Genomic DNA, 27,021 nt, shown 5'->3' with positions numbered 1-27,021 from the left:
AAGTTGAATAAGTGGGTAGAAAAAGTATATATATATTTGGATGTATTTAAGTTATTAAATGAAATGTTATATAATTACAAAAATTAGTGGTACTATCTCACTAAAACACAAAGCTGAAAGTGACAATGGAAAATGTCAGGATATACTAGAACATTTAGATGTATTAACAGAAAAGTTGTTCCCATATTTATTCCCAGGAAGTTTGAGGCATAGTTCCTAACCAAGGGAGTGGATGTTTTAACTCAAAAGCTCTAAAATCCCTACTTGTATTGTTATATATTTGCTTTCATTATCTTCATGCTTTTCCTGAAATGAATCTATACATTCAACATAAAAATAAAAAGCATCCATGTTATTAAAAATTGTATATCATCAACTATTGGATATAACGATTTCATTTTAAGAGAATTAACAAAGTTTAAAGATTAGAAGAGTCTAAAAATATATTGTTTACATGATTTTTTAATGCAAAAAAAGAGATTCCTCTCTTCAAAAGACTAAATAAAACTCACTGCAAAATGCACTACTCCGTACTCTCCATTAAGTGCAGGCTACATTGTAGAAACAAAAGTCTCTCGTAGAGAACTAGTTGTGAGAAATGACTATCCCTAAAGATATTATACTCTCAATTTTTACTACTTAATTGTTTCTAACAAAGATTTCGTTTTGGGAGAAAATGAGCCTTTTAAAATTTTAACCTAGGTCAATCTAGTTTACTGGCATTAAGGACATAAGGGCTCATATACTTGTGTCTATGCTTCTCTCTCTTGCAGGTTGAAACATCCCTTTCAGTCTGTTCCCATACTTAAATAGTTTCAGGTCTCTGGACAGAAATTAATGTGGACAAGTTGATGATGAAGCACAGATTAAGTCCTTGAAATACATCTTAAGTTTACTATCCCTTTTCCCATTTAATTTGTTTAAGAAGCACCAAATCTGGAGTCAAGGTTTCAAAAGGTAATGTAACAGCAAGAACTACAATTTAATCACATAACACTATGTAACATTCTATATTTTTGCCTGTTGATATGTAACATAGTTAAGTTTATTACAAACATTATTTCTTAAGACTTATTGTATAAGTGCTCCTTTTCAAGTATTACCACTTAATAGTGTTTATCTACAATGTAACATTAGCTAAATCAACGATAAATGTATATAATGCAATACACTGTGCCACTTCTCCCTACCCTATTAAGGTATATAATATTAACAAAATCAAGAAAAAAACAAGACAACTATTATAACTGAAACAAGACTATGAACATCACAGATGGATGTCTGAGTAGATAAACAGCATTTCCCCTTAACATGAAGGTCATTTTGTCAAAGAGACTCCTGTATCTTTAGGCTAGCATTGTTTTTAGCAGCAGCTAGTCTTCAGGACAAGATCAAAAATTTCAAGCGAAAAAGACAATGAATTACTCTGAGAAAACAAACAACAATCCACATTACTAATAAAAAAAAACTGCTGGTGTCACCTTAACATAAAATTGGGTGTGCTCCCTTTCAACATGTGATTTAGTTCATTTATGTGATGACAGCAAAGCTTTGGATTTCTGTGGTACATCAATGAGATGGACTAATTTTTTAAGAAACCTATTTAATACTTAAATTGTAACAATACAATAACTAGAAAAAAGTCAGTGCCTCCGGGGCTTTAAACCCCATCAATTTCCATTTGTTTTTCAAAATAAAGATGCAATTAAATCTATGCTTCTGCAGCAATAGTGCAATAAAGTATCCTTTCCTGAATAAAGGAATTGAGGTTTATCCCAGTAGAAGCTTTAAATAAGGTAGACTGTTGCCAACTATGTATTAATCCTACATGTTTGAAGTAACATGTATCCGGAAAGCTTAAATTGTCTTACAGATCTAATTCGGCTAAAGCTTCATATAAGCAGCAATGGAAATGAACAGAAGTGTACTCAATGTAAAACGCTTTTCAAAACTACTCCAAAAAAACAAATGACAAAAAGTAGTTAAGAACAACTGAACATCTGTTGTGTGTACCAGGTGTAAAGGATGGACCCAGTGGTTACTTGCACTGTTTGAATTATGTGAAGGTAAAATTAAGACTTAGTCCACTTCCATCTCTCCAGAGGATTTAGTATGCTGTGAGCTGTCTTTTGTTGAATCTGACTTAGTTTCAGTTCCACTCTGTCCATCCATTGGGCCATTGTGTTCACTGTTAGCATTTGCTTTGTTTTCAGGAACTTCTACTTTTGGTTTGGGCTTGTAAATGATGGGGTTACAGAAATTATCCAGTTCCTAAAGACATGAAGAAATTGATCATATTAAAAAGATTACAGAACATGTTACCATTAACTTTCTAACCACCATATTAACTTTCTAAATTTCCACTTAATTCCCCATTTCTGAATTTGTGTTAGCTCAGCTAGATAGCCAACTGTTTTCTTCAAATGCCTCATGAAAGATTCACCTTCTCTGTTAGTACATGTCTGTGGCAGTCAAAAATTACTGAATCAATTTTTTGTACGTAACCTTTCTAAAACCTGTTTCTTTACAATTTAAATACAGTTTACTTTGGTGGAAATAATTTTTAATACTTTAAATTATGTCTAAAGCTTTGCTATGAGAATTACATCAAATAACACCTATTTCATAAATTGAAAATTTTCAACATTTACATAAAAACAATTCTAATAAATGAAATCATACAAATACATACACAAGCAACTTTATTTTTTTTGAAAATAGCTGAGTAGCCTCTTCTGTTGAAGGAAAAAGTGCCATGAAAATAAATTGCCATTTAATAACTTAAATGAAACAATGCTCTATTTCCTTGCTTTTTACATGCAAATAGAAGAACAGTATACAAACACTTCTCAAATTTAAAAACCTCTGAGGATCAGTGTCACAAAGATTGAGGTAGGGATGGAAATACAGGGATTAACATCCTAGGGGGAATGTTTTCGTGGCAATTGCTCTTGCCACACTCTGCATCTCATCTCATTAGGGGTAAAATATGTATTATAGCTTCTTGGCAAAACTTTCTCAGAACAAATATTTTTATTATTTCATTATAAAAATAACTTGCACTAAAAAAAAGAAAAAAAATCACATACCCCAAAACATACTGAATGGTATTTTAAAAGTTCCCTGAAATTCCATCTCCTACAAATTAACAATATTAACCTTTTGGTGGATATCTTTCTAGATGTATGTTCAGGCATACACATATAGTTAAACAAATCTATGAGTACACATATTTAAACAGATATATGTAAAATGCTATATTTAATGGCTACATACTGTTGTATGATGCATCAATTTATTGATCTAGTTTCCTATTGATAGGTATTTAGATTGCTTTTTTTTTCCCCTGCAGATAGACAGGGTCTTGCTTTGTTGCTGGAGTGCAATGGCACGACTGCAGCTCACTGCTGCCTCAAATTCCTGAGCTTAAGGGATTGTCCTGCCTCAGCCTCCTGAGTAGCTAGGACTACAGATATGCACTACCACGCCCAGCTAATTTTTGTACTTTTTGTATAGACAGGGTTTTGCCATGTTGCTCAGGCTCAAACTCCTGGGTTCAAGCAAGCTGCCTGCCTTGGCCCCCACAAAGAGCTGGGATTACAGACATAAGCCAACAGGCCTGGCCAACATTTTCATTAGCACTGTTTTTTAAATTGAAAACTTTATCTCAGAATAAGATTTTACCATGGAAGTTTATACATTTCAAATTAAGTCAAAGACAGACTTATACTGAAAAATTTTGTAATGAAGACTTGGAGGTCTCATCCAATCTGTAAGTCTGAAATATTTAACAATCAGAAGTTGTCACATTGCTTTATTTCATTGTATATTACTCTTGAAGTTTAAAAACCAGCCCTGTATGACAAAGAACAGAGATGATACCTCATCCCTAATATCCTAAATTTTTTTAAACAAAATGAAAAATTAGCCTTAAATTTCGGTTCTGTTAAGTTCTTCTGTAAGTTGATTATTTGCCAAAGCATGGCTCTCATTAAAAACTTAATCCATGAAACCAATTTTAGGCTATTTCGTAAACTTCTTACCTTTGACTTTGCAACTATTTCTGAAACTTTTACCACAGGATCTTGAGTGAGACTTAGTTTGTTCTGTGCATTCATCTTACTGTTCAGCCAACTCATGGCCTCATTGATGTATTTTTCAACCTTTTCCATTTCAGCAGGATCCAAATGATCATATCTTTCATCCTATTTTTAAAAAAAGCATTCAATTAGTGTAATGATTTTTTAGCTAGCACTGGTTTATTAGTAATTTCTACTTAAAAAATTTAGACTCTTATCGACTGTATACCTCAAATGTACTCATCTGAAGAAACCACAGACAAATAACACAGAACTGAAGAAAATGAGATAAAAGATAAAATCAGTGTGAGTTTTTTTAAAAAAGGGCTCTCTGAAGAAATCAGGTTTGGGGAAGAATGACTACAAAGGAATATTCAGGGAGAAAGCACTTAGCCAAGAAAGAGGTTGCAATGAAATGAAATTTATAAAGGAGAAATAAAGTGAACAAGGCATATAACAAACTAGACACAAAATTATGAATATACAACAGAAAAGTATGCTAAATTCTTGATTAGAAAAATGACAAAATTCTTTCTGAAAAAGAGGTACTGCAGCTGTCACATGTAATAGACAACTAAGTAGTCGTGGTTTAGATTAGTAGTGATAGAAAGAAATGGCAATGTAACATACAGAAAGAGGATCTCCTGATGGATTACAGATTAGACACAGAAGAGAGAGGATTTAAGAATATTCCAAAGTCAAAGATGCGGGAGGATGGTGATGCCCTTTTTAAAACCGTGTGTGTGTGTGTGTGTGTGTGTGTGTGTGTGTGTGTGTGAACAAAAAAAACTATAAAGCTTCCTCAGATACCCAAGTCCTCTTTCTGCTTGTATGATTACAAATTATGCATCCATCAACTGACTCAGTTTCTAGGTTGCCACATTTTCTTGAATTTCTTCCTATGTCATGGATCACTTCTTAAGATTCTTTGCCAGTTCATCCTCATTCGTCTGTCTACCCACACACTTTAAAAAAATCTCTAGCCTGAACCTCTTCCCTTAACTCTCAGCTCTGTATCCAACTTTGACTTTTCTATTTGTAAAGTTTGAAATGCTTATGTTTCAAACACCTGATTATGTCCCCACCTGCTCTTCCCAGTTTTCCTCATCTCAGCAAATGGAATCACTTTCAGCTCAAAATCCTTGGAGTCATTTTCAACTTTTTTCAGATATATTTACATCAAATCTATCAGGAAATATTAAAAGCTTCTACCTTCAAAATAAATGCAAAAATCTAACCACTTCTTGGCTTCCCAACCCTACCATCTGGGGTCAATCCTCCATCATTTCTTGCTTGTATTATTCTAATAATGTCTTAATCCATCTCTCTGCCTCCAGATCCTTAAAAAACAAAAAACAACAACAACAAAAAACCAAATGTTACTACTCCTGTGCTCAAAAACCTCCAACAACTTTCCATCTTAGAGTAAAACCCAAACTTTTACGAGGGCCAACTAGGCCCATTTATGATCTGGCAGCTGCTACCCCTACCCCTATTGTTTTCAACCACATTGACCTTGCTGTTCCTCTAACATGTTCTCCTCTTGGTGTTTTGCAATTGCTATTCTCTTTGTCTATAGCATTTCCCTTCCAGTTATCACACATCTTTGAGTTTTCACTTCTTCATTTCTCTCCTAACATGTCTATCACCTTATTAGTATGCCCTTCTGGCACACCTCTTCCATCTCTGGCAGTCCTTTACTTTTTCTAAAGCTTCTATCTGACATACTTTACAGTAATTTATTGTCCACCTTTCACTATTGAAGCATATTAAAAACCAGTTGACACTATAGTTCAGTCATCTAGAAAATAGCCTAGCACATAATAAAAACTCAAATGTTTGAGCAGAAGTGAAGTCTTGCCTTGCATGGAATAATACCTTAAACCTGCATACTGAAGAAGATAGCTAAAGACTGGGGAACACTGTGCCACTAGTAATTATACCAGATTTAAAATATTCCTGGTGTTTCCATTGAGCTACTCTTCCTTCTTACTTTTTCATTATCCTTACATTCCATCTGTGCCTATAAGAACAATCTGAACACTGATTTTAGCAGATATATTTATAATCAATATCTGAATTTGTCCTTTAGGTTTGCTGGACTGCAGTTTCTGTTTCACAAAACTTAAAAATCTATTTCTAAAATAAGTAACCCTTTTCCATTATGTGTAGTGAAAAGCAATACGGTTGCTGAGAATTTGTATATTGATGGTTAGGTTTGAATGTTGATTTCACCATTAACTACTTGGGTAAACTTCAACAAATGGTTTAAGCATTTCAGTTTTCTCAGATGTAAAATAAAGATAATAGCATTAACTTTGTATAGGATATATCCTGGTGAGACAGTCTACATGAAGTACTTAAAATTCATGACATGCTTGATAAATGTAAGCTATTTTGACATGCTTGAATATTTCTGGTGCTGGTCTCTCCTGCCTACTAATGAACGTTTAACATCATAGACAAAAACGGGATTACAGTGAATATCTGCTTAGAGTAGGGATCAAAAAACTTGTCCCATCGGCCAAATTCAACCACTGCTTATGATTTTTTACATAAAGTTTTTGGGAACACAGCCATGCCCATTAGTTTGCATATTCTCTATGGTACTTTTGTGCTACAATGGCAGATATGAATGGCTGAAGCCTAAAATATTGTTTTGTCTTAAAAAGTCTGCTAACTCCTGATTTAGAGGAAACAAAACAGTAAACATTTTCTCAAATTTTACTGTTATATCTAAATGGAGATATGAGGCTTAAAGTCAGTGGGAAGATTAAGGTTATATATATTTGGAAATGTATATAAAAGAATAAAGTGTACAGGAGATTATGGATGCCTAATGGACTGGAAGACAAAAGCAGCTAAAGAAAAATAAGCCAAGAAACAGAATAAAGGCTAGCAGAGTCTGGTCTCAAAGAGGTGCTTAATAAAAAAAGGTCAAAGAGGATCTCTTTTTCACTACATGAAAAACATAAAAATGAAATTTCTATGAAGATCACAATAAATTTGGTCACCGCATTATTTTATAATGTAGTTTCAGGAAATTCTAAAAGATGAAAGCTACACACCTTCACTGTATTTCAAATGTATCAGAATCCTTAAGTGAAATTCTTCAATAAAAAAATAAGCTTTAAATTCAGTACACAAAGTCTCTCAAATTTGATAGCTACAACTGCTATATATAGCTTTGTAGCTGAGAACTTTTAGATTTACCCCATTCTATGTACCATCCAAATGCCATCACCACCAACTGGTTTTATGAATTCAATACCTTGTTTCTATACGCTTCTATCACTTTCATGACAAGTTGAATCTTTTTTCCCAAGTCATTTAAGGCTTTTGGTCTCTCTTCATGCTCCATGTACTTCATTTGAATAGGCTGGCCATATTTCTGTTAACATAAGAAAGTTTTAAAGAAGAACAATTATTATTTGAGTTTTAACAGAAAACTTTTATTGGGCCCTTGCAGAATGATAAATAGGAAGAAAAGATGGCCAGATAAAATATATCCCCTATTATTTTCCTATATGGAAGCGAGTTCCAGTAGCTACTTTCTTGATCCTACATAAGGATGCCTTCCTCACACCTTATCTCTTTTCCTCACTCATTAAGATTGCTTCTTAGCTTCTCAAATCCAAAGTCTCAATCAAAACTTTAATTCCTTAGAAGCTGGTTGTTAAAACCTTATAGAACTATTAAAATAAGAAAACCCGTAAAAACTATACTGCATGCAGAATTTGCAGATTTGAAACTTGGTTTCAAATACTCAAAATCATAATATAACCCTCTATGTACAACATAATTACTAGGACTGATAATTACTAAATTTTATTTATATTTAATCAGTAAAATGTGTACTGTAGTATATGCAGCTTTTCCCCCCTATATGTCTTGGATTAACGAGTTTCTAAATGTTAAAACAGACTCTAGTTTTGGGAAGGGGAGTATATTAGAAGGATAAAATAACTATTTTCTTTTAAATTCTTTATATACTGAAACAAAAATCAGATATTAGAAAAATTTTAAGTTTACAGAAGAGTTAAAAGGAAATTATACAGATAGCACGCACCAGACACTTCTCCATGCTTTCCTCTAACGTTAGCATCTTAGGGTACATTTGTCAAAACTATCATACTTTTTATAGATTAAATCTTTTTGAAAGGGAAGCAAGCACTGAATTTTCTTTTTATATCAAGACAGGGTCCTACTCTGTCACCTAGGCTGGAGTGCAGTGGTGTGATTATAGCTTACTGCCGCCTCAAACTCCTGGGCTCAAGTGATCCTCCTGCCTCAGCCCCCAACCTGGAACTACAGGCCCATACCAGTGTGCCTGGCTAATTTATTTTTTTTAGAGATAGGGTCTTGCTTTGTTGCTCAGGCTGGTCTTGAACTCCTGGCTTCAAGTGATTTCTCCTGCCTCAGCCTCTCAAAGTGCTGGCATTACAGGTGTGATTCACTGCTCCCAGCCACCGTTTTAAATTTTTAAATGCCATCTCAAAAGTAGAAAAAGTAAAACTTGTGAAAACTTCTGTAACTTTTTTTTCTATGGCTACTTATATATTTGAAGCAGAAGAATCCATGATAGGAACTGCTGGGATTTTCAGTTCTTTCTACTGGCCTCAGCTGCTTGGCTTGTGTTTCTTTTAGGGAGATAGGGATTAAAAACCACCAAGAAGATATGGTAAACCCTACTTTTGCTATCATAAACTTACGTTTTCTAGTTGTTTTTTAATTATTTCCTTTGGAAGTAATTTGTTGGGATGAAGGTAATTTTTTGTACAATACTAACTTCTTTTAAGTTGAGTAACTTCTTTTGCATACCTTCCCCCACCTCATGCCTGTCCCAAGTTGTAAAGGGCCATCTTTTCTCATATTCTAAAAATTATTGTTAATGTCATCATTTAGCATCTATGTAATCCCTTGCTACTCAAAGAATGGTTCAGGGACCAGCAGCATCAGCATCACTTGGAAGCTCATTAAAAGTGGGCCCACCTTGTATCTATTGCATTTCAATAAGCACCCAGGTAATTCATATGCACATTAAAGAATTGCTATGATCTATACTAAGAAGGAATGACTGAAAATTTCCTTCATCCTTCCCATAGAAACTTAAGTTATTTTTTCCAGATTTGGTAGCAAGTATGGAGAAAGGAGTCATAGTGGTCTTTCCCTAAAATAACACCCTTGACCTAAATAAGATTTTGTGGCTCAATTTCCTTATTTGTGAAAGGACATTCAAATTCAAGAGAAGTGGCACTATTTTTTAAGTTCTTGGCTGGTCAGGTGTCCCCATGAGTTACACTATGAAAATAAAACAACCGGCCAATGTGGTATTTATTTCTCCCCAACATGAGACAGTTTAGAGTGAGGGAAAAGGGAAAGAGGGTGACTCCTTTAATGGATAAGAAAGGGTCAAGATGATATACTTATCACTTCTTAAAGACATGCTAGTAATATATAGCTTGTGCAAATGTAACACTCTGATCATCCGATCCACATTAATATTTGAGTATCATGATAGACTAAATGACTACACATTACCTGATTTCAATTACGTAGTACTGCTCACCTCTCAAAATGCTTTTAAAATTAGAACATTTCCTCTTATACATTTCTGATTTAGAAATTTTTCACATACTTACTAAAAACATACAGATCCAGTAATCTCATTAACTGGGTATATATCCAAAGAAAATAAAATCAGTATGCCAAAAGGATATCTGCACTCCATGTTCACTGCAGTGTTATTCACAATAGCCAAAATACAGAATCAATAAAAATACAGAACCAATTTAAGTGTCCATCAATGAAATGATGGATAATGAAAATGTAGTATGCATATACAATGGAATACTATTCAGCCTTAAAATGAAGTAAATCCTGTCATTTGAGACAACTTAGATGAATCTGAAGGACATTATGCTAACTGAAATACGTCAGGCACAAAAGGAGAAATACTGCATGATCTCAAAGATTGAATCTATAAAAGGTAAACTCATAGAAGCAGATAGTAGGATTGGTGGTTACCAGAGGATGGTATGATGGAGAGCTACTGGCCAAAGGACACAAAATTTCAGTTAGACAAGTAGAAAATGTCCAAGAGATCTATTGTACATCATGGTAACCAGAGTTACCATATATACCTAACAGTATGCTGTATATCTGAAAACTGCTTGAGAGAGTAGATTTTACGTGTTCTCCCTCCCAAAGCAAGAAAAGTATATGAGATAATGCATTTGTTAAATAGCTTGACTTAGCCATTCCACAATGTGTGCATAATCAAAACATCATGTCATACACCATAAATATATACAATTTCCCTGCAATTAAAAAATTAATAGAACATACACAGTACTCTTACACCTTAATTTTTAGAAAAAAAAAGTGATTTATACTAACATGGACTTAAAAAAATGTACCTTTAGTTCTTGAAGCTTATCCACATACACTTGTTTAGGTTGGTCCTCTCCTTCTTCATAAAGCCAATTTTCTGTGTCTTCCAACATTGCAGACAGTTTATTCAAGTCCTAGTAATATATTTGAAAGACACCAATTAAAAATGCTTTCCTTAGAAATAGAAGTCATCATTGGGCCCAGTGCAGTGCCTCATGTCTGTAATCCCAACAGTTTGAAAGGCCCAGGTTGGAGGATTACTTGAGCCCAGAAGTTAAGATATCAGCCTGGGCAACATGGCAAAATCACATTTCTACAACAAATTAAAACATTAGTCAGGCATGATGGCATGTGCCTATATTCCCATCTACTTGTGAGGGTGAGGTGAGACAGGATTGCTTGAGCCCGGGAAGTAGAGGTTGCAGTGAGCTGAAATCGAGCCACTGCACTCCAGCCCGGGGCAACATAGCCAGATGCTGTCTCAAATAAATAATAATAATTAAAAATCAGGGAAGGATGGGATGTTTTTCAATTATAAAACATCAAATTTCAAAATTTTCTAACTTCTTATTAAAAAATGTTGTTTTTCGCTATACTTCTGCAACTTATAAACTAAGAACCTTCCCCATGTGGGCCCCAAGACTGGCAACAATAACAAAATATGGTATATTTATTTACATAATTTATACTAGCATTCTCAAGTAAACATGTAAACAGTTCTCACAAAAAATTACAGAATTCAGACTTACTTCTGGAGTAATGAATTTTTCATAGACAGTGCCCAGCCTGTCTCTAAAATCATACACATATTCTTCAACAGCATTCTTAGCATCATTTCTTTCTTTCTCTAACTTATCTTGCATAATCATCTTCCCCTATTCAAAAAGCCTCAGATTAGTTGCCATAAGAACACGCATTAGGGAAATAACAAATCAAAACCACAGTAAGATACCATTTCACACTCACTAGGATGATTATCATAAAAAAAGTATTCATGAGGATGTGGAGAAAGTGAAACACTTGTACACTGCTGGTAGGCATGTAAAATGCTACAGCCACTATGGAAAACCTTTTGGCTATCCCTCAAAGTGCTAAGCACAGAATTTTAATTTCACTCCTAGATATAAACACGAAGAAATTGACAGCAGGGACTTGAACAGATATTTGTATGTCAACGTTCACTGCAGCATTACTTACAAGAGCCAAAAAGTTAAAACAACCTAAGTGTGCACTAATAGATGAATAAAAAAATAAACACAATGTAGTATTTTATTTAGCTATAAGAAGAAATGAAGTAATGATACATTGAAGTCGCTATGCCAAGTAAAATAAGCCAGATACAAAAGGACAATCATTGTATAATCCTACTTAACATGATTCTAATCTACTGAAAACTAGGCAATTCATAAAGACAAACTAGGAGACTGGAAGAAGGGAGGAAGGTAAGTTATTATAGAGTTTATGTTTGGGGTGATGGAATTGTTTTGAAAATAAGATAGTGGTGATGGATGCACAATACTGTGAATAGAATTAAAGCTATTGAATTAAACACTTAAAAATAGTTACAATAGCAAATTTCATGTAAAAAAATTAATGTAGTATACTGAAAGCACTGAATTGTATACTTTAAATGGGTTAATTATGATATGTAAATGTATCTCAATAAAGCTGTTAAAAAACAAAAACAAAACATAGCCTACTGTCATTTTACATATTTGGCTTAAAATCCTAGGTTCCCTATTTACTAGCTTGAGATAGCAGGAAAATAATCTAAACATAAGTTTTCTTATCCTAAAACAGAAAGCATAATTCCATCTAACTCCCAGGGCTGCTAATAAGGTTGAAAGAATTCATACAAAAATATTTAGTTCTATGCTTGACACATAACCAGTACTGAATAAAAGCACTGGAGGGGGTATTCTCTGATCCTTGGTGATTTAGTCTGCTTATGTCTCAGTTTCCTCACCTGTAAAATGTAGTTCTCTAACAGAACCTACACTTCAGTAGGTTCTGTTACACTTATTTGAGGGTAAAAATATAACAGTATTTATAGATGTTAGTTTATGATGATCAAAAGCAAAGAAATAGCCTAAAGATTATAATACTTGAGCAAAATTTTCACTTTAATAAAAACACATGTAAACTTAAGAATCCCTTTATAAACTACAATGCATTCACATTTGTGAATTGAAAATAATGAGACATTCAAAAGTTAAGAAAAAGTCTCATTTTATACACAAAATTTGCCATAACTGTGCTTCCCTACAATTCATTCCTTTGGGAAAATTTTTCTCAAGACATACAAATTCTGAATTATTCAGAATCTCCAGGAATGCCTGCTTCACATAAAATGCAGCCTTTAACAATTATAATGAATAGATGATATAGATAGGTACTACAAAAGCAACTATTGTAAAGTCAAAATCTCTTGATACAATAAACATACAGCAAATGGTAGCTATGAGACACTTCAAAGAAGACTGACCTTTAAATGCCAGCCAAATGTGTAAAAATTAGGAACTACCACTTAAATGTAAACTTAAAAAATATAAATTACTCCTTATGCAGCAACTGGTAAAAAAAACAAAACTTGTTTCATCCAGATACTGTAACTTAAACATGTAAACAGAAAAGAACATGTAAGAAAACATCAAGAATGACACAGATTTTAAAAAAAATACTTAATGGATGTGAGAAAACATTTTGAATAGAGAGATAATCTTTAAGGACAACACAGGAGAAAAAGGGAACAGCCAGTATTTCCCCATATGTTGTCTGCTGGATGTTACTGTTAAAGACAGCATAAAAGGAATACTCAGTTTCAGAAAAGTCTTTTCCTAGGGGAGGCAATACATATTTTTCATACAACTAAGATGAAAGCTACATAGTACATATGGCATTAATACAGCTCAGTATTTTGTAAGAAATAAGGTAGTTCAGTAATCTACTTAACATAATTCCTTAGGAGTTATAAACTAGTTCCCTAAATTTTAGAGATAATCATTGATTTCTACAAAATTTCAGAATAAACTACCACCTATTTCAACACAAACTCAGATTTACATACCTCATTTTCAATGTAGCTGTTGAGAAGATCTTGGCCCAGTTGTCTACATAGGCTACTCTGGATGGGTAGATCAATACTCTTGACTTTTCCTTTTTTAAGTGTCTGATTTAATCGGTCTTGTTTGTCTGAGATAGCTGACTGCAAATCCAAAAGAGAAGTAAAAATTTCTAAAATTAGCTTAAAAACAGATTTAAGAGGTAAAACAAAGTAAAATCAAAACTATTACAATTGGTTGTATTTAAAGTACTACCTTAAGACTGATGGGAATTTTGTAGTCTGTACGTTAAATCCTAGTTTCTATATTAAAAATCTTATGTTGGAAATGCAAAGCAAAACTAAAATGAGTAGTTCCTTCTCACCCACTATGGTGGATATAACAAAAATATAGAAAATAATAAATGTCGGTGAAGGTGTGGGAAAGCTGCAACCCCTCATACACTGGTTGCAGGATTGTAAAATGTTACAATGGAAAACAGTTACGAAGTTTCTCAAAATGTTAAACAAAGATGACAATGTTAACAAACAATGTTAATAAAAATGTTAAACAATTATGACCCAGCAATTCCATTCCTAGGTATTATACCCAAGAAAAATGAAAATACACATTCCCACAAAAACTTGTATATGATTGTTCATAACAGCATTATTCATAATAGGGAAAACGTGAAAATAACCCAAATGTCTATCAACTGATAGATGGATAAATAAAATGTGGTATGTATTCATACGATGCAATATTATTTGGCCGTAAAAAGGAATACTGATATATCCTACAATCTGGATGAACCTTGAAAACATTATGCTTAGTGAAAGAAGCCAGTCACAAATAACCACATACTGTATAACTGTACTTGTATAAAATGTTCAGAAAAGGCAAATCTATTGCCTAATCCCTGTGGCTGGCAGGGAGAGGGTTGAAGGGAAATGGGAAGTCACTGCTAATAGACACCAGGCTTCTATTTGAGATGATGAAAATGTTCTAAAATTGTGATGATGGTTGCACAACTGAATATACTAAAAACTATAAACCTAACGGCATGAATTGAATGATCAGTAAACTATCTCAATAAAGCTGTTCAGCGATCAAAATTTTGGAAAAAAAGTTTCCAGGTTTTAAATAACTTTAGAATCTAAGATTTAAAACTAAATAATCTCTGAGAAATAAATCTATTCAGCTAACCTGCATAGATTAAATTCTGTGCAGGTTAGAAAAATCTGTTCAGGATGATGGCTTAGAGTTATGACCACATTCATCTCAGTCACTGGGACAGGGTCTCTCCCTTCTGTTCTACTGGCAATCACTGTCTTGGAAAAATAATTACTCTCAATAAAGCATTTACCCTTTAACATTTTAATTTTGAAAGTATCAGCTTTTATACATATTTTACGATATGCAATAAAATAATTGGTTAAGTGGTTAATTCTGAGATACAGAATTAAGTGGTTAATTCTGAGATAGAGTACAACTAATGTAAGTTTTCCTCATATAGCTTGTCCCATCTATTTTTCTGAAATGATTTTTTCACTTAAAATTTTAACTTATGTATTCATACTTCAGAAATACAATGCAGTTATTGGTGAAACATGACATATAATGAATTAAGGTAAAGAATTTAGGCCATTTTACTGTTGGGTTCTTTGATCAAATTTCTTTTTTTTCTTTTTTTAACTTTTAAGTTCAAGGGCATATGTGCAGATTATATAGGTAAACTGCATGTCACAGGAGTTTGTTGTACAAATTATTTCATCACCCAGATATTAAGCCTAGTACCCATTAAGGGGAAGGATGCTCTCTCTCCCTTCCACCCTCCACTCTCCAGCAGGCCTCACTGTTTGTGTCCATGTGCTCTCGTGAGTTGAGAAAAACTGTTAATGAAAAATATATATTTTTTTCTACTAAAAAAGGTAATTTTGCTTATGTTATTAGAGTTCATTTTTAAAAAGCACAACTCTTAACAAATCATTAAAGTATATTTATTCTAGCTATCAGCTTTCTATACTTTTTTTTTTACAATTCTGAGATCAAAACTATCAAGTGCATTAAAAGAAAGCATTATAAAATATGATAATTCAAAATATTAATTTCAAAAAGACACTAAAGCAAAAGTAAACCAAACCTTTGTTTTGGCTCCTGTATGATCAATTTCCTCTTCTGGGGTGTGTTCAGCATGACATTTTTGATGCCCTCCTTCTTCTTGGTCAACCTGCATTTTATCCTAGAAAGAATACATAATTGACAATATATGCAGTGTCTTTTTTCTTGTTTTAAAAACGTAAACCGCATCTTAGAGTTCAAGCCTGTTTTGAAATGTAAAATGTAGAAACAGTTAAGCAGAAGCTCATTTTTCAAATGAGAATTGCTACAAATAAACAGATTAACAGTTAAGTAAAGTAAAATGATCTATTTGATGCTATGAGATAAATCTTGTCTGATTTATGGCAAAACAATTGAAAAATACATGGAAAATTGTTCTCAAGTCAAATTTACAAATCGAGATTTCCAAAAGCTTACAAAAACAAAGAAAGAGAACATTCAAGGGTTGGGGGCTAAGGGAGGGACAGCATTAGGAGAAATATCTAATTTAGATGATGGGTTGATGGGTGCAGCAAACCACCATGGCACGTACATACCTATACCTATGTAACAAACCTACACATTGTGCACACGTATCCCAGAACTTAAATAAAAACATAAAGAACATTCAACCTGACATAAAAAAGTTTATAACACGAGAAAATAAAATGAAAAAGATAAAATGAAAAAGATACAAAATCTATGAATTACACAAATACAATACTATATCTTTAATTGTAAAATGTAAAATAATTAGAAACACCCACTTTGAGTTTTGATATAAATTCATCAAAACTCAAAGTGGGTGTTTCTAAATTATTAAAAGGTATATTTTAAGATTTTATGTCTAAAAACCAAACTTTCTACCAATAAAATCTCGAAAATGAACTCTCCACTTGGCAAATAATCCTATGTGTATAATAGATTTTTTTGGTCACCTTCTTAATCCTATCTGTCACCATCCTCCTGAAGAAAGCCTGAAATGTAGCAATCAGCATAATTTAGGTCTCTGGCTACATCTAGAACTGAGCAAATCTGTAATAACCAGAGAGCTATTTTGATTAAAAGCTTATTTCTGCCAAAGAGGAAAGAATTTTTTTTTTTAGTTAAAAGGCCAATTTTCTTTGAGAGAGCGAAGTGGGTAGATCATGAGGTCAAGAGTTCAAGACCAGGCTGACCAACATGGTGAAACCCAATCTCTACTAAAAACACAAAAATGAGCCAGGTGTGGTGGTGCGCACCTGTAATCCCAGCTACTCATGAGGCTGAGGCAAGAGAATTGCTTGACCCCAGGAGACGGAGGTTGCAGTGAGCTGAGACCGTGCCACTGCACTCTAGCCTGGGCAACACAGCGAGACTCTGTTTCAAACAAATGAACAAAAAAAAGTCAATTATTTCTGTTATTTCAACTCCCCTCCTTCCAACTCTCTTCCCCACCTTACAACCTCCCCAACCCTGTTGATAGGTAAGAGGTGAAAAAAATGATAAAATGTTGAGTTATTTACTAATTTTTGTATTACTTCAAAAAAAAATGCTGTCAATTAAATGGCTGCAATGCCTTATCACTTAGAATTTTTACATTTATTGAAAGAGCTCTTCCATTTATATATTTATATCTCTTTTAGAGAGAAAAGAAAAATAAACCAGATGAAGTACGTATTTCTAAAATTTCTTCACATTCAGAATCTAACTCTAATGAATCACTTAATCCAGTTGTTAATGTATTTTCTACACAATATCATTCTATGTGTCATCAGGAGTGCAAATGACTCAGCATTTGTTTAAAAGTTGCTCTAATTTGGTCTCTAGTGTTTCTTGTAAGCCATTAATACCTATTCTACAAGACTTATGATTTTATCTTAATCACAACCTGTTTTCAAACAACTAGGACTCACATTCCTTCCTTAAAAGGCTTGTTCACTAAAATGTCAAGAGGTTGCCAACTACATAGTCAAGCCACTAGGAATAACAACGGAATTCACAGGTGCACAGGTAATGAGAAGTATCTCATGACTACTGCCATGGCCAACAGCAAATATGTTATCAAGACTCATCTCATTAAAATATATTTAAAAGTGGAAAATTATACATCTTAAAATAGACATAAAATGGTAAAAATTTGTTAATACTTTAAAATGATTTAAAAACATTTACAGAATTATTATCAATAGTGGGATAATTAATGGAAGTGCCTCTAGACTCTAGCTTCCCTGATGGATTTTAAACTCCGTAAGAGTTGAAACCATCCTTCTGTTTGCTGCTATGGCCAAGCACACATTTTAGGTACTCATAGTTACTTGTTAAATAAACATAAACCACTTAAACAAATCTAGATATTATTTTGAACTGTAAGGTTTTATCTGATTTGTTTCTTGATTTATTCTCTCAATTTCATTTTTTTCCTGCTATTCTCCCATTCTCCACACCTATATCCTATACACAAATCACTCTTCCATTTGTAACACACACACAAGTCTTCCTGTCTCAGTGCCTTTGTATTTGTTATTCACTCTGCCTGGACAACTACCTACCTACTCCTTACATGCAAACTGCCTTTTGCATCTTTCAGACTAGCTTACCTGTTCCTTCCTAAGTGGTTTCCTCATCACTATCACATGGTTTCTACTATGCATCCCCATTAATTTACTTTAAATTTATATGCCATCTTTTTGCTTCTTGCCTGTCCTTTCCCACTTGACTGTAAGTTACAGAAGGATGGCAACCTTTTCAATCTTGTTTATCACTGTATCCCTAGTACATAGCAGAGTCCTGGCTACATATAAGCAATCAAATATTTTGAATTAAAAAATAAACATAGGTAGATAAAAAGATAAAGAACCCAAATGGTCAACAACTGGGAAATAAACTGTGGTACATTAGTAAGATGAATAGCACATAGTTTCTTTGATCCCTGTTTTGTGATATAGTTTAAGATGTGATAATTTTTCTTTTTTTTGCAGATATGCTGTCCAGGCTGGACTCAAACTCTGGCCTCAGCATCCTGAGTAGCTGAAACTATAGGCACAAACCAAAGTACCTGGAGCTTGATGTAGTAATTCCTTAATATGCCTCTGTATTAAATTATACCCACAAAAGAGGTGTCAATTTTCTCACACATCATTACATTGACGTCAGCAAACTCTATTGTGATTTTTCTGGAAAATCAATGCTCTTTTAATTTTGAATTAGAAAATAACACATATAAATTGACCCTCATAGGAAAAAAAAAAGGCTTCTGCTGATGTTCACTGGTTTATGTCTGAGCCTCTTTACCTACCTCGGAATCAGCAACACCATCAGCTACAACAGAGTAAAAATAAGAACTTTTTATCGTATTATTCCCTACCCCTTGAAATTGAAACATTAGCTTCCAGAGTCTTTGAATTAGTTCACTTTTTTGAGGGGAAGAGGAGACTACTTTATAATGGTATTTAAGTCTTTAAACTTCCAAATACATTACTAAAGAGAAAAATCCTACAGAGAACAATTAAGAAGGTGCACAGGCCAGGAACCGTGGCTCAAGCCTGTAATCCCAGCACTTTGGGAGGCTGAGGCAGGCAGGATCACAAGGTCAGGAGTTTGAGACCAGCCTGACCAAGATGGTGAAACCCCATCTCTACTAAAAATACAAAAATTAGGTGGGTGTGGTGGTGTATGCCTGTAATCCCAGCTACCCAGGAGGCTGAGGTAGGAGAATCGCTTGAACCTGGCAGGCAGATATTGCAGTGAGCTGAGATTGGGCCACTGCACTCCAGCCTGGACAACACTCCATCTCAGAAAAGATAAGTGCACAGAATATTTTCAACACAAGGTATTCAGCATCATTACTTTTGTTAGCAAGGAAAAGGACATAAACTACCATTTTTTCAATACTTATTACATAGCTGTGATAGCGATTTAAAAGATAATATATACATGAATGTGCTTACCAACAATGCCAAGTATATGATCCATAATGTTAGCATGGTAGCTACCTTTTTCTTTTGATTATATACATTGTAAAAGAAATATTAAGGAACATACCACCTATCTAGAAATTCCTTATATGGGAACTTCAACTGCCTGCAAATGTTCTAGAGCAAGCCAAAAACTATCATAAGCAGCTAAGTCTCTGAGTAACCAAAGCAGGTGTCATAAATCTGTGCACTTTATTCACAGGTGAACCCAATAAGTTCATATCCAGAAATCATCCTTTAAAGTTTGGTTAATTGAATTTCCAGCTGACAAACAAAAGCAGAAAATAAGAAATGCAAGGGGAAGTACAACATGGGTGCCACATTATTCTTGTTGTATTTTCAGTTCCCAGGATTCACTAATATTATATAAAGAAAATTAAAGGTCTCAGCAGAAATACTTAAAAAAAAAAAAGGTAAATGATTATGAACACCTGGTTTTGGAAGGCATACAAAGAAAGCACTTTCAATTTTAGTAAAAATAAATCTTGATGAATTAAATTTATTTATCTAAGTTACTGTGGATCATAATTTGAAATATTAACTTTTCACCAGTCATTCTTAAGTTAATTTATGAAAAACCATATCTTCACTAACAGATAAAGACACTTCCTCTTCCTCAATGCAAATAAGAAAGTGATTACAAAATTATAAAAGACTGAAAGAAAAAAGGCCTGGTGCAGTGGCTCACGCCTGTAATCCTAGCATTTTGGGGTGCCAAGGCAAGCGGATCATGAGGTCAAGAGATTGAGACCATCCTGGCCAACATGGTGAAACCCCATCTCTACTAAAAATACAAAAATTATCTGGGTGTGGTGCCACATGAGTGTAGTCCTAGCTACTTGGGAGGCTGCGGCAAGAGAATCCCTTGAACCTGGGAGGCAGAGGTTGCAGTGAGCTGAGGTCATGCGTTTCAGCCTGGCGACAAAGTGACACTCCGTCTCAAAAAGAAAGAAAGAAAGAAAAAAAAAGCCATAGTTCTAAATGAAGTAGTTTAAAGGCTGGTGGTTGAATTCTGATCAATTTGGAAGAAAGATGCATAGTAATTATTAATAAAAACAAACAAAAAGCAATCTTCAGAAAAGGGAGAAACCATCTTGAAATAGAACAAAAGAAAATCTAGGGCAGATTTCCAATTGTAATAAGAAAAACAAAAAACTAAAAATGCCATTAAAAATAATTCATGAGGAGTGCACATAAAAAGATGAAAACATTGTGTAATGAAATACAATAAAGTTCTCCTAAGATTTCATCTACAGTATCTCCAAAGTAAATTCAGTGCCACAGAACTCTTTAATCAAGAAAAAGTTTAAAAATCTGTACTTTAATATTACTGAATGTACAGCACATTCTGCTCCTTAACTGTCTCAGATGTCTCCCAAATAAACCCAGAAAAATTCTTTATTAAGCAGGTATATTCAATCTAAAAAATGTATAGTTCAAAATTTATCATTCTGAATTGGTTTTATCTGTAAGCTAAAAATCTAGCCATAACAAAATACATGTTTTAATAGAAATTAAGAACTTAGAAAAGAACTCCAGGTTAACATGCTCCATATAATGCTATGAAAGATGTACCAAACTCTTAAAAAGTATTATTAAGATGTGAAAGATGTAAAGCATTGAAAATAGTATTATTCTTTAACCTTTTATCAAAAGACTTTACATTGATTCCCACAGCAGAAATTCAAAGCCAAAACCCGAGAGTAATGTATTCAACCATTAAAGTCCCAATTATGATTAAAATATACTGTATACACTACCTATTACAAAACCATTGAGAATGGATTTCGACATACCACATTATCTTTGTTTTCATTTTTAAATGAAGTTTCTGTCTCCATTGCAGCATCACTGTGATCGCCTTCCAAATTCTGCTTCTCAATTACTGATGCACTAGCCACACTGAAGATTCCATGGATGTTAACACGAACTTTAACTTTCACTTTGGAACTATCACCATCAGACTGTGGAAAAACATTCTGAATAGTGAAGCTCCCTTAAGGAAAAAAGAACTCTGATCAGTATGTAAGCTTCAGATTAACTTATTCAATTCATTTATTGAATAATTTGGCTATCGCCTTTAAGACATTGGCAAATAATCATGCTGGCAATAATTATGATCATATCCTAATTGATCACTATGGGGCAGGTACTTCCCCCAGATTATCTTTTACAAACCATAACAAACCTGTTATTAAGTCTCAGGAAGCTTAAGTAACCTGCCCAAAATCATCAATGCTAGGAAAAAAAAAAGCATTGGGAGTTTAACCATGGACAATTTGATTCAAAGGCAGTAAGTTATCTTATAATGCTGGTATTTGAAAACTAAAATAGCAAAATTCAGTTTCTGAGTTTGAAAACCAGATATTACCTTTTTTGATATAAGCTTTACAAATCATAATCATCTTGGTAATTCATAAAGCAATTCCAATTTTCTTTTTTGATTTTTTCCTATAGTAAAACTGTAAAGTTTACAGTCACTAATACCTGCAGAGATTATCAATGCTTTAAGAAATCTATTAATGTTTTATTTCTTTAAAGAAATCTCATATATATAATATTTATAGTAGAAGAGCAAATACTAGGCAGAAAAATCAGGTAGTAAAAAATTTGGATGACTTTTTTATGGATTAAATTTTACCCCCCACTGTGCTTAGTATCTCAGAATGTGACTATGTGTGTTTTGTTTTGAGACACGGTTTCACTCTGTCACCCAAGCTGTAGTGCAGTGGCATGATCATAGGTCACTGCAGCCTCAACCTCCCAGGGTCAAGCAGTCCTCTCACCTCAGCTTTCAAGTAGCTGGGACTACAGGTGCATGCTACCATGTCTAGCTAATTTTTCTCATTTTTAGTACAGATTAGGTCTCGCTATGTTGCCCACACTGGTCTCAAATTCTTGGGATCAAGCAATCCTCCTGCCTCAAAGTGCTAGGATTACAAGCATAAGCCACTATGCTTAGCCTGTGACTGTATTTGGAGATACCTTGACTTCAGACTTCTAACCTCCATAACTGAGACAATAAATTTATACTGTTTAAGCCACCTAGCTTGTGGTACTGTTATAGCAGCCCTAGCAAACTGTTAGTAGTTGTACTGTTTTATATAACAATCCTTGAAATATTTATAATTTTTGTACTATCCCCTTCTTAGTCTATAAATCAGTACATAAACAAAAATTAAAAACTTCAAAATTCTTTTAAATATTATAAAATAATTTTGTTTTATATCTTCTGAAAAGATCACTCAGTTAAAATGGATATTACAATCTCCCATTCTCACTTTCCTTATTTTCCTATTATTTAGTCACATCATTTATAAGGGCATATGTTTATAAAAGATGGTTAAGACTGGTTAGTAATTGATTCTTGGGGTTTGCTTTAAAGTGAGAAAGGGGGAAGTAGTTATGATTCAGAAAGAATATTTCAGGATGATACATGTTGACTATAAACTGAAAAGGTACACTGACATCAATCATATAAACAGCAAATACAAATGTAAATGATTTAAGCCTACTCGTTCATTTTTTAAAAGCATCCTTGTTTCTTTAAAGTTAGGTAGTATAAATGATTCTTGAAAATCTACTGTGGACGTGATATATTCAGTCAAACTTGCTAGGGGTTGGGAAGTGATTTTGTGACCATCCAATTTGGAGTCTGACTGAGAGTTCAACAGCATTACAAAAAAGTTACAGTCATGGTACATTATCAATTCCTTGGATGGTACGGTGTCCACAGCTCTCATCATCCTGGTTACCCTTCTTTCTGCTTTCACTTATACATTCCTTTCTTTTAAACAAACAAAAAATATCAAAGTTCACCAAAATTCAGAAAGTCACAGTTCATCTAGCACTGAATGATAGCAGCTTTGGCATTTGATATTACAAAGTAACTTTTCCATCACAAACACTTTCTTCATTCTGGGTCAAGGCAAGGTAAAACAGGAAGAATACGGTTCCCAAATGCAGAGTCTTGAGTTATGAAGTATCCAGATGAATGTGCATGAGCATGCTGCTAAGCTGCCTTCTGTTGGGCTGCAATATGCTGTTGCTCAGCGTGATCCCCGAAGTCCTTATTAAGAGAGGGTCTTGAGAGTACAATGCTAGCTCCAGGATGATTTGTCGAAGACTGATTCTACATAAGCAGTTTTCTTTTTGTCTAGTTCTGCCAAGACTGCAACTCTATTTTTGATTTGAAAACCTTGTTGTGAAGAGTTTGCTGCCATTTTCCTTTGTTTCAGTTATGTCCAGTGGCAACTGGTCAGCATCTCACCAATCACCTGGGATGCGAGAACACTGGGACCACCTTGCCCTCCAATCACCCTCACTCTCACATTAATCCAATAAGAGTCATTCTAGTTGATGCCAGTGAACATTTAAGTTTAAAATTAGAATATATAGTCAGTCTGGCACCACGATTTCAATCTACTGATTAAGTTTTTCAATAAAAAATAATTCTCACACAAACCTTTTAGGCCAGTTACAGAGCATTTTATTTCCATTTGTATTTTATTTTACTTTACTTTATTTTATCTCACTCTATTGCCCAGGCTGGGAGTGCAGTGGAACAATCCTAGCTTACTGCAGCCTCTGCTTCCTGGGTTCCAGTGATTCTCCTGCCTCAGCCTCCTGAGTAGCTGATATTGCAGATGCGCACCACCACACCTGGCTAATTTTTGCAGAATTAATTTTAAATACAGAAGTAAAAATGAATTAGAAATATAGCTGTCCCCTCAGTATCCATTAAGGATAGGTCTCAGGTTTCCCTCTGGATGCAAGAACCTTGTATATATCATTTTGCATGTGAGTGAGACGAGGTCTCACTATACTGCTCAGGCTAGTCTTCAACTCCTGGGCTCAAGCAAACCCCTGGTAGTTAAGTCCTGTTTTTTAAAAAAATGACCTAGTATTTTTTTTTATAACCTACATACATCCTCCCAAATTCTCTAAGTCTATATAATCTCTAGATTAATTATGATACTTAATACAAAATAAACGGTATGTCAGTAGTTACAATATGTAGTAGGTGAACAATGACACAAAAAAAAAAAGTCTAGATGTGTTTAGTACAGAAATTTCTTTTTACCCAAATTGACTGAATCTACAGATGCTGAACCCATGAATACTGAGGGCTGGCTGTAGTAAACCCTGCTGTCATTACAGTCATAAACTGAGCACTACAAGTGTACATTTAAAAAAGAGTATAAATATCTTTCTTTAAAAATCCAGTACTGGCTTAGCTGAAACGTTTGTTTCCTTGATTCTAAAATGACACATTATTTATAAAGAGCCAAAATGTTATGGAAAACTTTTTCTTTTTTTTCTCTTACCAATTCTTGCATCGGGATAAGGCACTTCATGTAAATTAGTATAAAATGCTTCTAGTTCAAATGGTTCCTTCTTGTGGAAAGTAATGACTTTTGAGAATGGGGCAGGATGGTTCTTACAGAAAACTTCACATTCCCTAAAATGGAATGGGAAAGACACTCGCTTAGAAACAAAGAAAGTTGCTTATGAACCTATTTACTGAATCCATTTCATTCTTAATTCATTAGCAGCAATTGCAAAAATCTCTGCACAAATAAAACAAATTATTGATTTTGCTCTAAACATGCCTTGTGAAGATTTATGGCTCAAAGTTTTCATGATGTCTATCATAACAACAGACAATTTTATACTACTAAAAAGAGAAAAATTACCTGAAAATATGTATATTTTAAAGCCAATGTGTAGGGTTCCTCAGATTTGAGGGAGAAGTCCTACTTATTAACTTCCAAAATACTTGCCACGTATTACTCTTTTAACTCTGGCTACCTTTATTTAAAGCTTTTGTTTGCAAATAATTTTAAACCTATAGAAAGGTGCAAAATTAAAAACAAGGAACACTTACGTTATCTTTTACATGGATTTGCTACTTGACTCCGTTTGTTTTACCATCTGAGTGCACACACACTCTGTGTATATTCTTTCTGCACCAACTGAGGGTGATATATATTATGGTCCTTTACGCCTAAAAACGTCAGTGTGCATCCTAATAGGGATATTCTCTGACGTTTTACTATTCATATTTCCATTTTTTTTCAGCTGCTATAATAATGTCCTTTGCAGTATTTTATCCCTCCAATACAGGGAGTTTTTTAAACCTACATAGCAATTCCTATTCCTTAAATTGTTTAACAGAAACAGTTTATGACTATTTTTTATGATGGCCCAGAAACCAAGCTTTAATACTATGTTATGATCCTATAAAAAAAAAAAAAAAAAAAGATAAAATCTTGAATCCATAAACCTCTTACTCTATCCTAGTTTTCAAGAACGTACCAATACGTTATACTTTCTTATTGTAGTCATTAGGCTATATTTACTTTTCAATTTACCTCTCCATACATTTTCTTACAATTTTTTTTCCTGAATCACTTATGCCTTGAAACCAAAATTAAATTTTATAGAATAATATATCTTGCCTCAAAATTGGAATTATCTGGGGCAGATGGGTAAAAAAGAATTATAAAGAAAAATACTGACATTAACACATGCCATTCAAATGCTTTGCAAGACATTCAGGTAAAGCTGATAATCTGTATTTTTGAAATTTATACAACCACATTTTCTTGGGGGTACTTATGTATAGAACACAGAACAAAAATTTAAAAATAACTTCAAAATGTAAACACACCGTTATTCATTGTACAAGCTATACTTTGGAAAGGCAGGCAAGTAAAATATATGAAATATAAATTTTGATTCTGGTAGGGAAGTAAGCTACTTAAATCCTGGGCATCTTATGGAAAAAATGTAAATGTTAATAAAAGCATAAAAATATTATAGCTTATACAGACAGAAACATAAACTTAATAACAAAGTACTTTTTTTTTTAACTATAGGCATGTTAAATTTAAAAGTATAGCAGAAAATAAGCTAAAACAGGCAATCTCATGAACGTTAACAGGAATGTAAACCAGTATCTTTTTAGTGAATAATCTGCCAATATTACTCAAAATAATGTGCATATTCTTCGACGCAACAATTCCATTACTACACTGCTATCTTACAGGCATACCAAACACAACTGAACAAGCACAAGGATGTTCCTACTAGCACTGTTTAAAATAGCAGAAGTATGACCCAATACTGTATTGGTTAAATTTATTACGGCACATACAACTGTTGAAAAAACAGTTACTGTCTATTGATATGGGAAAACAAAATACAATATAATTGAAAAAGCCAAGTTGCATTAGAGATATATAGGTAATCCTATATGTACTTTAAAAAGTATATGCTTGCATTTATTTATACATAGTCAAATAAAATGACTGGACAGATAAACCAGCTGTTAGAAATATTTATGTCTGCAATACAGGCAAAGAGAGAGTATGACAAATACAGGTCTTTTTTTATACTTCATACTGTCATTTATTTGAAAATGAGTCATGTTTTACTTTTTTTTTTTTT

At 33.6% G+C, this 27,021-nt stretch overlaps 1 protein-coding gene and 1 pseudogene across 1 annotated transcript in view; both read right to left on the bottom strand.

Annotated features, from left to right (window-relative positions):
- Positions 1-948: 948 nt before the first annotated feature.
- The window catches only part of HSPA4L (heat shock protein family A (Hsp70) member 4 like), a 62,148-nt gene continuing 36,075 nt past the window's right edge, over positions 949-27,021 (bottom strand). The window contains exons 11-19 of the mRNA XM_017542750.2: positions 24,897-25,030; positions 21,366-21,565; positions 15,657-15,755; positions 13,540-13,677; positions 11,222-11,347; positions 10,499-10,606; positions 7,351-7,470; positions 4,044-4,205; positions 949-2,271 (exon numbers count right to left, since the gene is read on the bottom strand). Coding sequence (XP_017398239.1) covers positions 2,080-2,271; positions 4,044-4,205; positions 7,351-7,470; positions 10,499-10,606; positions 11,222-11,347; positions 13,540-13,677; positions 15,657-15,755; positions 21,366-21,565; positions 24,897-25,030 — 1,279 coding nt within the window. The 3' untranslated portion in view covers positions 949-2,079. The remainder of the gene's footprint in view (positions 2,272-4,043; positions 4,206-7,350; positions 7,471-10,498; positions 10,607-11,221; positions 11,348-13,539; positions 13,678-15,656; positions 15,756-21,365; positions 21,566-24,896; positions 25,031-27,021) is intronic.
- Positions 22,617-24,039, bottom strand: LOC119473300 (annotated as a pseudogene).

Source organism: Cebus imitator, unplaced genomic scaffold (assembly GCF_001604975.1).
Source record: "Cebus imitator isolate Cc_AM_T3 unplaced genomic scaffold, Cebus_imitator-1.0 Scaffold146, whole genome shotgun sequence".
Taxonomy (NCBI): domain Eukaryota; kingdom Metazoa; phylum Chordata; class Mammalia; order Primates; family Cebidae; genus Cebus; species Cebus imitator.
Note: the sequence above shows the minus strand (reverse complement) of the source record. Positions and strands in the feature narration are given on the sequence as shown.